At 37.2% G+C, this 12,130-nt stretch overlaps 1 protein-coding gene across 2 annotated transcripts in view; it reads left to right on the forward strand.

Annotated features, from left to right (window-relative positions):
* LOC132851650 (protein FAM180A) overlaps nt 1-2,538 on the forward strand; it is a 5,097-nt gene extending 2,559 nt beyond the window's left edge. For both annotated transcript variants that reach the window (XM_060878619.1, XM_060878618.1), the window contains 2 exons: nt 73-152; nt 472-2,538. In XM_060878619.1, the coding sequence (XP_060734602.1) occupies nt 73-152; nt 472-798 (407 nt within the window). In that variant the 3' untranslated portion in view covers nt 799-2,538. The remainder of the gene's footprint in view (nt 1-72; nt 153-471) is intronic.
* Nucleotides 2,539-12,130: the final 9,592 nt, after the last annotated feature.

Genomic DNA, 12,130 nt, shown 5'->3' on the forward strand with positions numbered 1-12,130 from the left:
TGTGATGGTTATGACTGACCGTCACATGGAACTTTAACAGTTTAAGATTTAAAAATGAAATCTTGTGTGCAGATGCATTGGCTGTGTCACAAGGAAAAGTCTTGCGACCAACTTTAATCACCACTGTCAGTGATGCCAACTTGATATATGAGGTAGGATCTTAACAAAGAACATATTTCAGGATTGGACACTGTGCTGCATATGTTTTAAAAAGTAAATCCATTGCCTTGATTGACTTGAAAGTCACACACAAGTGGGCACATGCATAACAAAATGTATTGATTTTTATTTTAATAAATAAGTAACAAAGTCCCAACTGCTCAGTTCTCCAGTTGTTATCTAACCTTACCCAATAAAGTACTGGAACATGTTCATAAAGATTTTACCATGATAAATAAGAAGGGGAAATTGATTAAGTTGTGTTTAATGGTATCTAAGAACTGTACAATGACATCACTCTGTTCCTTCCAGTTTTTACTGAGGGGACTTGTGATTGATGAAGACAACAATGTTGGAATGCGGGACCAAGAAATGGCGTCTATGAGGAAGGGTAGAGTTTTCTTAAGCCTTATAAATGATGACATACCCAAAACTGTGCCAGCGATGGAGGAACTGCTGGTCCTAATTGAAGAGGAAGAGCAGTCCTTTGAACATGATTATTTTCAGACACTCATCCTGGGAATCATCTATTCAGCATACCAGGCCCGTGAGAGGAAGGAAGAGAGTCAGCAGCAGGCATGGTCGGGTGTCCTCGGGCGTCTGGCAAATGTCACTCTGGTTCAGCTCCGTAAATCCTGAGATATAGCCAAAAAATCAATCAAAGCCACTAGTCTTTTTTTTTCTTTCACATATGCATGAAACATGGTATAATCGATGTTGAGAAAGAAGTGGTATTTGTGTGTAATTTTTCCTTTCTGTAAGTAAATATAAATAGCGAGATGGATTTTGAAGAATTGTCTGTTTCTGACTGTGTACAATTTCTGGTAGCAGTGGACTCCCCAAATTTTTTCAGTGCCCTTTCTTTTTGTTTCTTGTTTGTAGTTTACTGTAATATGTGTGAAACAGTTTGGGAAAACTTGTTTGTTGCATGTCCAAAATCGAAAGTCCATTAGGTTTAGTCCCTGATCCCACTCTATCCTCTTCTATGTGGGTGGAGTCAAAATAAAAGTTCAGCAGGGAGACAACTCGGTATGTTTCAGGTTAGAGAACTGGGTTTGTTATATTGTTTACTAATGTCTCATGGGTTATGGTCAGGTCCAGCTCCACCTACTGGACTTTGGTTCTGCAGCAACGAGAAATCACAGGGTAAAACAGGGGTGCGTCTTATTCATTTCCATAGTTAAGTTGTCAGGGCACTGATCAGGGAGTTGACCATTTAAGAATGGTCTGGAATGTTTACTATCTATAAAGATCCAACGATGCACCACAAAAAAAGGGTGCATTGTTGCTCACTATGTTCTCTTACTGGAAATGACAACATATTTTCTCTCAGCTTAAAAAAAAGTCAGATGATCTGTCAGAGAATTTTGTCTACAAATGTAAGCGTATATATTGTTTGTTTGAGTCTAACGAATTTTAGAGTGTTTACTGATTTTTAGAAAATTCACTAGTTTCCCTTAGGTACAATTCTGATGGCCAGAAATGAAGGTTCTATAAATCTATATAATTTTTATAGGCTTTCTGAAAAGATCACAGTTTTGTCTCTGCAGTAATTGAAGTTCTTTTGCCAAAAGATGTCTAAGACACATATCAAATTGTTCTGTAATTTTTTTTGCAGTTTTTTAAAGAAAGAGTAGGCATCATTTTTGAAAACTCCTAAAACAGCTGAAGGTACAGTTATCTACTGTACATCAGTGATGATCAGTCCAGTTCTCATGGCCGCCCTTCACACTGTGTGGTGTCAGCTGGGATAAAGCATTTATCTAAGGGGCCTTGAGGATAGAGAACTGATTTGAGAACCTCTGATCTATATAAAACCATTATTAATAATAGGATAAGGTTTTGAAACCTTGAGGGATGAGAGTCCACTGATCATGATTTTTTGAGTCAGCATTAAACACAAATCAGTGTCATAGGAAGTCTCTTTCTGTTTGCATCCTCTGCTGTGTTCCCTACAGCCATGTTAATTAAATGTTCTCTCTCTCTCTCTCTCTCTCTCTCTCTCTCTCTCTCTCTCTCTCTCTCTCTCTCTCTCTCTTTCTCACCCATTCCCTCATTTTCAGCAATAATAAATATTTATACAAATTTTACACATGATTTGGTGTTTTTAAATGTTTGACATTGATTTTCACAGATTTAGTTGAGAATGGAGCTGCCCCCTCTGCCCCCGCTGACACCCCAACTGCCTGACACCCCAACTGCCTGACACCCCAACTTCCTGGCCTGCCCTTTAGATACACCTCTACTGTGTAATTTGTGTAATACTTTATTATCTGTGTAATACTCTGTAAACTGTGCAGATTGATTAGTTTGTATGTAAGACTAAGAGGAGACTTCATTGTACATCGCAGTCCAAACTTTGAATAAATAAAACCAGGGACAACAAGCGCTTGCGTATTATGTGTTATTATGTGTTAACAGTTTGTGAAACTGTCCATCAGATCATAAAGAAGAAATATTTGTGACATGTAATCTTGGAAAAAGTATTATTCATAGATGGATATTAGATTATTATGAATATAGTCTAATATACATTTATGTAAATATACTTTTTTTAAAAAAAAACTTTCAGGATCCTAGAGATCTCTTAAAACTGATCACACTAACACTGATCATCTCTCTGTCCTTAGAGGCTACTTTATTCCATGTTTTTTTAATTCATCCATGTCCTTGATTTTCTGTCCTTTGAATAATAAAACACTATTTTATTCTACTGTATTTCACTTACTTTATTTTTAATAATTTATTAAATAAAATATTTTTTATTTTTTAACAGTACATATCTGACCAATAACCACAAAGAAATAAAAGGTGATATTCTTTACTTTTGTTTCGTTCTTTATTTACTGTTTTTGCAGGTCTAAGCTGCTTGATAAAACAACAGAAATATTATTTTGAAATTGACAGTTTAAATACCTTCAGAGGACATTGTATTATAAAAAAGCTGCTGCTCATTTCTTTTGTCATTTGCCTTCCACAAGTCCATGCCATTTTCTTGTAACCTTCTCTATTCTTTAGAGATGCTAAAGTAATTAGTAGCTTTAGTAGCTAAAGTAGCTATGTATAAATGTACTTAATTCTCTTCAGCCAGCAAGTACTGCTTATTCAAATTAAAACAGAATACTGAGTGGGTGAAATAATGAAACCATTTGCTCAGATTTCTTAAATCACATCCATAACCAGACTAATAATTCCATCTAAATCTCTGTCTATATATAAACAAGTAGCCATCAGATTCTTTAGAAATAGCCTCAGGCATCTAAAAGTATAACAAAAGTAACTCTGTGTATCTACAAAGAGTTATAAGTCTTCTGTTTCCCTTTCACTTCTTATACAAAATGAACTCGAAGGCTCCCAGATTAACACGGTCAGGTAAATTTCCATTACAGCAGTTCTGAGGTCTTGAGGAACCATCCCACCCTCGTACCACAGTGTTGCTGTAATAATAAAAAGTCTAATAACCTTTATTTTTTTTATACCTTTATAAAGTCTAATAACCTTTATTTTTTTTAACCTTTATTAATTGTCCACAATTTACCTGCAGTAATCACAGTCTAATTCAGATTGGTTGAAATGGTTTCACTTTACAGAAAAAGTGCAGACGAACGATGACTGGCCATTTGTTTGTTTGGTAAAACGACGTCATCTTACTGAGTACCACTTTAAAACAGATTTTTACAAAATACAGAGGACAAGATATAATACAAGATATAATATTTATCATGATGTTTGCTGGTTTAACAGAGTCTCTGTTACACATTAAACCAAAAGAGACTGATTATTTTATAGCTGTTTTTTTCAGTTATTATTTGTTCCACAAAAAAAACTGCACAGAGTTGAGTATTCAGTTGTCTTGTACAAATATCCTGTCTCACATTTTAGACCTGTACCTCACTGATGTGCAAGAACATATGACATTATATTTTATATGCTAATACTGGACAATATATGAAAAACTCATGTCAGATTAGGAAATAAAGCTGGATGAATACTGAAAGCACATTCTGTGGTCTGATCAGACCAAGATAAATTTGTTCAGCATGTTTGACATGAACCTGGCCAGGACCACCACAGTGACTGCACAGACTTGACAGGTAAGACAGGGACGAGTGTCAAGATATGTGGCTGCATAAGTGAAAAAGAGGTTGGGGAGATAACATTTATACAGTCGCTGGCACCACGAATGCAAGCAGATATAGCAAAATTTAACATTATTTCATTACATCTGGTTGACTAGCAGTTAGTAAAAGATATTGTCAGTAGCTTGGACAGTTTCTTGCCAAATCACAAAGGAGGGTGAGGTGTTGTGGGGAACTGTCAGGTGTTATAGTTTCCATGTGGGCTGTGCCATGCTCTTTCCTATCCCGTTTTCTTACCATCTCACCTGTTTCTTGTTTACCTTCATGTCCTGCCTTATTCCTGACTGTCTTCTTGTGTTTGTGATCGTGAGTCATTGTTGTTGTTCGTGAGCCGTAAGGTCAGACGCTGTCATATCCAGATTTTTATGCCATAGTTTTGTTTTGTTTCTGTAATATTTAATGAAAATGTTGTTAGTTTTTATGATGTTAATAAAGTAATGCACGCATTGAATCATGCAATTGGGTCTGATTTGCCAACAAATTATCAAGCGTACGGTAGAGATCAGAGTTCGATCCCCGCCACCAGCCGCGTCAGTCTGTCGCATGTTACAGATAACGACTGAAGCTGCTTTCCTATGTACTATATCTTCTTATTCTGATTTTTCCCCCCATTTTTTAATTCCTGTACCATAATCTCCTCCTTATGGAAGTGTCTCAGTGCTCTGACAACTCTACTTATTCTTTCTCACCGTTTCAAAACACTCAACATAAAGAAATTACTGTAGCATGTTTTGCATAATCTCTGTGAACCTGGACCTTGGAGCAATTTACATGAAAATAAGTTAATGTATTATTATAATAATGAGATAATGGTGTAGGAATTAGGCACGGTGCAATTTGACTGCATCCTGATCTAGACTAACAGCATATTCTCAGACCCCTTATTACAAATTCAGGGAATAAGGTGATAATGTTGTCAGTTAATTGTTTGTAATATTAGTGCTGTTCATGCATAAAAGATTGCAGAAGCAGAACATTAACTCCAGGACAACAACACAAAGAAAACAACTGCATAATAAAAATCCACAAATGGAAAAAGGAATTTAAGCAAAATCATGTTCATGTGATTCTCATTCCAAAGTTAGTTTACTATTTTGACCATTCTATCATTTCCTTGTGGATTGTTCTTGTTTATTTGAAAGATTTGTTGCAAAATTAACTCATTTTCATAGACCATTAATCTATAAGGTAGTATATATGCAAATATCAATTTGTGATTATTCTAGTCTGAAATACAAGAATGTAGTTAAATAAAATGTTCAATGGTAAAGCATCATTCAGACCACAAGAAAAATTTGATTGTTTTAATAATTAGTTTGGTTCGTTTGACTTTGGCTCAGTATAAAAGGAAAAAAATTATTAACAAACAATTTTCCAAATAGGGGGGCATGGTGGCTTAGTGGTTAGCACATTCGCCTCACACCTCCAGGGTCGGGGTTCGATTCCCGCCTCCGTCTTGTGTGTGTGGTGTGTGTGTGTGTGCCCTGCGATGGGTTGGCACTCCATCCAGGGTGTATCCTGCCTTGATGCCCGATGACGCCTGAGATAGGCACAGGCTCCCCGTGACCCGAGGTAGTTCGGATAAGCGGTAGAAGATGAATGAATGAATGAATGAATGAATTTTCCAAATATTGAACATTTTGAGGCAAACCATTGAATTCATTATCAAACACTTCAATATTACAGGCTATTTTGTGTAAATTCATGATACATTATAAATTCAATTATTTCAATTTCTGTTCCCAGTTGTTAAACTGAAAAAAGTACAAGAGGATTGAATACTATGGAGTTGAATAGAAAAAATGTGGCACGACTTTGACTAAAGTGACCCGGGATACTGTAGCTCTGAAGAAGCTGGAAAAATCCCTAGCTTAGATGTGTGAAGCTTTTCACAGGATAACTGTAGAAGAATTGTGAGATGAAAACAATTTTTGGAAGATTATTGTATGTCGTCCCTTTGGAGTTTGCTAAAAGATGTGGAAAATAGTCTCTGAGTAGACCAAAAGTGAATCTGCAAACGTGCACAAAGCAATGAACTTCAGAGGAATCATCTCTATTTCAACACTGCATGCAAAACACTTCTTCTTAAAAACAAAAAGCACAAAAATAATTTTGACACAGTGATCTGTACTAAATTAAATTAGTTATTTGTCTAAAACCAAACTCAAACCGATTGCAGACTAAATTAAAAGACACTTATTTGCATATTTGCTACTTTTGGAACATTATGGATAGTTTGGATCTTCAGTATGTCTTGTTTTGTGTTGGCTGTACAGCCTAAGACTGTTGTATTATGAAATGATTTAAATTTGCTTACATTTTATATGAGAATAATCCTTTGTACCATGTAAACCCCACTTAAACTAAACTTATTTCAATTTGCACGAGACGGTGGCTTAGTGGTTTGCATGTTTGCCTCACACCTCCAGGGTTGGGGGTTCGATTCCCGCCTCCGCCTTGTGTGTGTGGAGTTTGCATTTTCTCCCCGTGCCTCGGGGGTTTCCTCCGGATACTCCGGTTTCCTCCCCAGGTCCAAAGACATGCATGGTAGGTTGATTGGCATCTCTGGAAAATTGTCCGTTGTGTGTGATTGCGTGAGTGTGTGTGTGCCCTGCGATGGGTTGGCACTCCGTCCAGGGTGTATCCTGCTTTAATGCCCGATGACGCCTGAGATAAGCACAGGCTCCCTGTGACCCGAGGCGAGTTCAGATAAGCGGTAGAAAATGAGTGAGTGAGTGAGTGAGTGAGTGAGTGAGTGAGAGTGGTGGGAATAGTTTAGATCAGTGTGACTTTGGGCACATATATATAAATATGCAAACAGATGATTCTTCAGCTTGCGAGAAACTTTACATACAAAGTATACATAAAGTTTATGGTGTGTGGTTTGAATATTCAGTATAAATGCAACAAAAGAAATTTTGGCCTAAACAAATGTAGTCTTGCACAACACACACACACACACGCATGCACAATCAACTGCATGGACTGAAAATGACCCACACCAAATACACACTCTTCCAATTTACATTCATGTCTACAGCACCAAACTGTTTACATGCTGTTTTGCACACTGTTTTTGCTCTTTGCACATACTGTCTTACATTTCAGTCGATTGCTGTTTTGCACAATACATTACAATGGCTCATGTAACTGCTGCTATAATACGGTGTTCATTCCAGTATTTCTGCACACCCAATATTGTTTGAACCTACAGTATTTACACTGGTCGGTGCTGCTCCTGTTTATTGTCTTTTGTGTATTGTCTTTTGTGTAATGTCTTGTATTTTTTGTCCTGCACTGTCTTTTTGTCTTTTGTCCTGCATTGTTTGAACCAGGTTGCACAGATGCACTTTATGTGGCTAGGACTAACTTACTAAATCCTTAGCCCTGTCTTTGTTTTATGTAGCACCACGATCCTGGAGAAATGTTGTCTCATTTCACTGTGTACTGCAACAGCTATATATGGTTGAAATAACAATAAAAGCTTCTTGACTTGAATTGACTTGACAGTTTCTATACTAGAATGAGTTTATTTATAATTTATAATCTCATTTCAACACAAAGAATACTTTTAGCTTTATCAGGTCATCGGTGTACTCCAATTGTGTTGTCTTTGTTTGAATGTCTGTCTATATCCTAGTGTGTCTAAAGACATATGTTTCTTTATTTTATATAATTTACACACAGAATATCTTTTGATTTTGTTTTGGAAAATGTGAACAAATAAAAATAAACATAAATGCTCTTCAGCTAATTTGCACCAGGTCTAAATTTATCTAAAAATAAAATAAAATAAACATTGCATTTGGTTGGAAAGAGTTAGGAAGTCCTAACTTCCTAAATTTCTCAGAGACAGCATTATGAAGCTACAAAACTTTATCAAAGACCTTAAATATCCTTAACATGGTATGCAGGTGGAAGGTTCATGGAACCACAAATAATATTCCATTTATGGCATTTGGCAGATTCCCTTATCAAGAGCAACTAACATATCATTAATAGAGCTGAGGGTTTATGGCCTTGCTCAGTGGCCCAGAAGTGACAGCTTGGTGGGATTCAAACTCACAACCATCTGATGAGTAGTCCAACACCTTAACCATTGAGCTACCACATCCCCCCATTTCTGCACGCAGGTTCATATGGTTTTGTGCATAGTTGAGTTACTTAACCTTGTTTCCAGGTTAAAGGTTTGGATTTTTGGCTGCATTTCTTCCATGAAGATTATTTCTGGCCAGACTTCTCCGGACAGTCAATGGGTGTACCTGAGTCCCACTGGTTTCTGCCAGTTCTTTGTTGATGGCTCTGCTGGACATCTTCCAATGTCAAAGGGAATTTCAATTCAATTCAATTCAATTCAAATTTATTTGTATAGAGATTTTAACAATGGACCTTGTCTCAAAGCTTTACAGAACATGAGAAACATACTACAAAAGTTTAATACTATACAAAGATTAATATAATACAAAAATTCAAGATTAATTTTAGATTTATATTTAGATTCCCGCCTCCGCCTTGTGTGTGTGGAGTTTGCATGTTCTCCCCGTGCCTCGGGGGTTTCCTCCGGGTACTCCGGTTTCCTCCCCCGGTCCAAAGACATGCATGGTAGGTTGACTGGCATCTCTGGAAAATTGTCCGTAGTGTGTGATTGCGTGAGTGAATGAGAGTGTGTGTGTGTGCCCTTCGATGGGTTGGCACTCCGTCCAGGGTGTATCCTGCCTTGATGCCCAATGACGCCTGAGGCTCCCCGTGACCCGAGGTAGTTCGGATAAGCGGTAGAAGATGAATGAATGAATGAATGAATATTTAGATATGATTGTATCTATCTCCAATGATCAAGCCTGAGGTGACTGAGGCGACTGTGGCAAGGAAAAACTCCCTTAGATGTAAAAGAAAGAAACCTTGAGAGGAACCAGACTTAAAGGGTAACCCATCCTCATTTGGGTGACACTGAAGGGTGTGATTGTAAATATACAGTCCAACTGGAGCTAGTACAACTCTAGATGCCTCAGGATCCTCACAGGGTTGGCCCCATCTCAAGGAAGGAATTTGCATAGCTGCTGTTCATAATATTAGCAAGCACTAGATGATAATGTGCATTTGATCAGATGTACTAGAGCACAATATTAAGGGAAGTATTATGTGTATAGTTTAAAGAGATATGACTGACTAAAGACATCTGACTAAAGAGATATGTCTTTAATCTGCATTTAAACTGGGAAGTCTGTCTAATTTTGGAGCTAAATATGAAAATGATCTACCACTTTTAGTGGATTTTGTTATTCTGGGAGCTACCAGAAGTGCTGAGATTTTTTAACTGAGAGAGCATGACAGATTGTAGCATGTTAGAAGACTGGTTAGATACATGGGAGCTAAACTATTAGAATGAGGCTCTAGCCTTATACATAAGTAGCAGCAGTTTGTAATCAATTCTAAACTTAATAGATAGTTAATGTAGAGATGATAAAATTAGGGATATATAATCATATTTTCTTGTCCTGGTAAAAACTCTGGCAGCTGCATTTTGGACTAACTGTAGCCTATTTATTGAAGATGCAGGACAACCACCTGCATTACAATAGTCCAGTCTGAAGGTCATGAATGCATGAACTAGCTTCTCAGCATCAGATACAGATAGGATGTTTCTTAGATTGGCAATATTTCTAAAGTGGAAGGAGGCTGTTTTTGTAGTATGTGCAACATGATTTTCAAAAGACAAGGTGCTGTCAAATATAACACTTAGGTCTTTCACTGTCAAGCTAGTAGTAACAGTACATCCCTCTACATGGAAGATGAATTGTGAGAGCTTTTGTGTACTGGTTTTTGGACATAAGCATGGTGTATCTTATCTGCTGAATTTCCATGGCTGACCGCTGCGTTTATGGTCACCAATATTGGCTGTTTCTTTGTGCTTTTTTCAAAATAGCACATCCTGAAATCTTTGCCTGGAAAAGACCTTGTTGATGCAGTATAACTAGCCTGTGTATTGTTACTGTGCTCAGTCTCAGGAACAGTTTGGCTGTTCCTCACCCTGTTTTAAGCCTCCTACACAGCTGTTTCTGTTCCAGTCAGTGCCTGTGTTACAACCTACATGTGAAATTGATGATCATTAGCACCTGTTTGGTATTGTTGGTTAAAGATGTGCAAGATGTTGGTTTGAAGCCAAAGGGTAGACACACCAAATAGCCTATTACTTTAATTTTCTTCTGTTTGCTCACTTTGCTTTTTGTAAACTGAAAAATAAACAATTAAAATGCATAAATCTGAAAAACTTTTTATACATTTGAAAACTTTTGATCTAGTTTTATAATTTTCATTAGGATGGTATGATAGTAACCATACTTTATTCCTTTGAAGCACATCACTCCAGTCCTCAGGTCCTTACACTGGCTTCCAGTTACATTTAGAATAGATTTTAAAGTATTGTTACTCGTTTATAAATCACTTCATGGCTTAGGACCGAAATACATTACAGATATGCTAATTGAATATAAACCAGACTACTCAGATCATTAGGATCAGGTCAGTTATACCAAGGGTTCACTCAAAACAAGGTGCTTCAGCATTTAGTTATTATGCCATCTATAACTGGAATCAGCTTATCTGTTATCAACAATCTGTTTAACTCTGCATTTACTAAATAAGCACTGGGCTGCTTCACACTGACTGCACTTTTTATCCAAATTACTTTTACTCCTGTTTTATTCTTTTTAACATATTTTAAACTGTTTTTTATTGAAATCACATTTATTTTTTTAATTGTTCTTTGTTTTTATTATGATTTTATCGTATGTCTCTTATTTTTACATATTTTTTTTTCTCTCTTATAAACTGTTTTCTAATTTCTATGTAAAGCACTTTGAATGACCTCTGTGTATGAAATGTGCTATACAAATAAACTTGCCTTGCCTTGCCTTTGTACACTTATGTCGCTCATGTCTTTATGAGGCAGGCAGTATTCCCATCAGTTCACTCTGTATTCCCATCAGTTCCCTCCGTATTTCCATCAGTTCCCTCTGTATTCCCATCAGTTCCCTCAATTTTCCCATCAGTTCCCTCAGTATTCCCATCAGTTCCCATCAGTATCCCATAAATCCCCTCTTGCTGAATGCTTCTCGGCTACTTTTCTACCTGGTGCAGGTCGTCTGAGCAAGCATTTTGCCAACACACCACCATAGATATCTCTCTAAGTGAGGACTGATTGATTGTGTGTTTGTATACATGTGTGATTGTGTATGTGACATCAGGTTCTGTGAAGATGTGTGTTCCCTAAGGGACTTACTTAACATTCAACAACGATAAACCTTTGGTTCAGCACAAAACTCAAACAGCTTCGCTAGGCCAAAGTGGACACCTACAGCAGTGGGGACAAAGCCTTGTACAAACAGGCCAAATACACACAAAATAAAGAGATAAGAGTGGCAAAGCAAAACTACTCAGAAAAGCTGAAAAAAAAAAAAAACAGCCTTCAATAATGACTCAATAAAGGCCTGAAAGCCATCACCAGTTACAAGACCCCATCCCCAGCATTGAGGCCAATCAACAAATGGCTGAAGACCTGAACAGTTACACTGCGGGCTTGAAAAACAAAAGCCTGGTCTGACACCTCACACCTTTTTTGAAGATGATGCCAGAATCAGAATCAGAATCAGGTTTATTGGCCAAGTGCGGTGACACACACAAGGAATTTGGTTCCAGCTGTTTGTGACTCTCAAAAGTGCAGACATAAATATCACTATACTATACTATACTATACTATACTATACAAGACAAGACAAGACAAGACAAGACCTCACTCACTCACTCTCACACACTCTCTCTCTCTCTCTCTCTCT

This window comes from Tachysurus vachellii, chromosome 9, assembly GCF_030014155.1.
Source record: "Tachysurus vachellii isolate PV-2020 chromosome 9, HZAU_Pvac_v1, whole genome shotgun sequence".
NCBI lineage: Eukaryota > Metazoa > Chordata > Actinopteri > Siluriformes > Bagridae > Tachysurus > Tachysurus vachellii.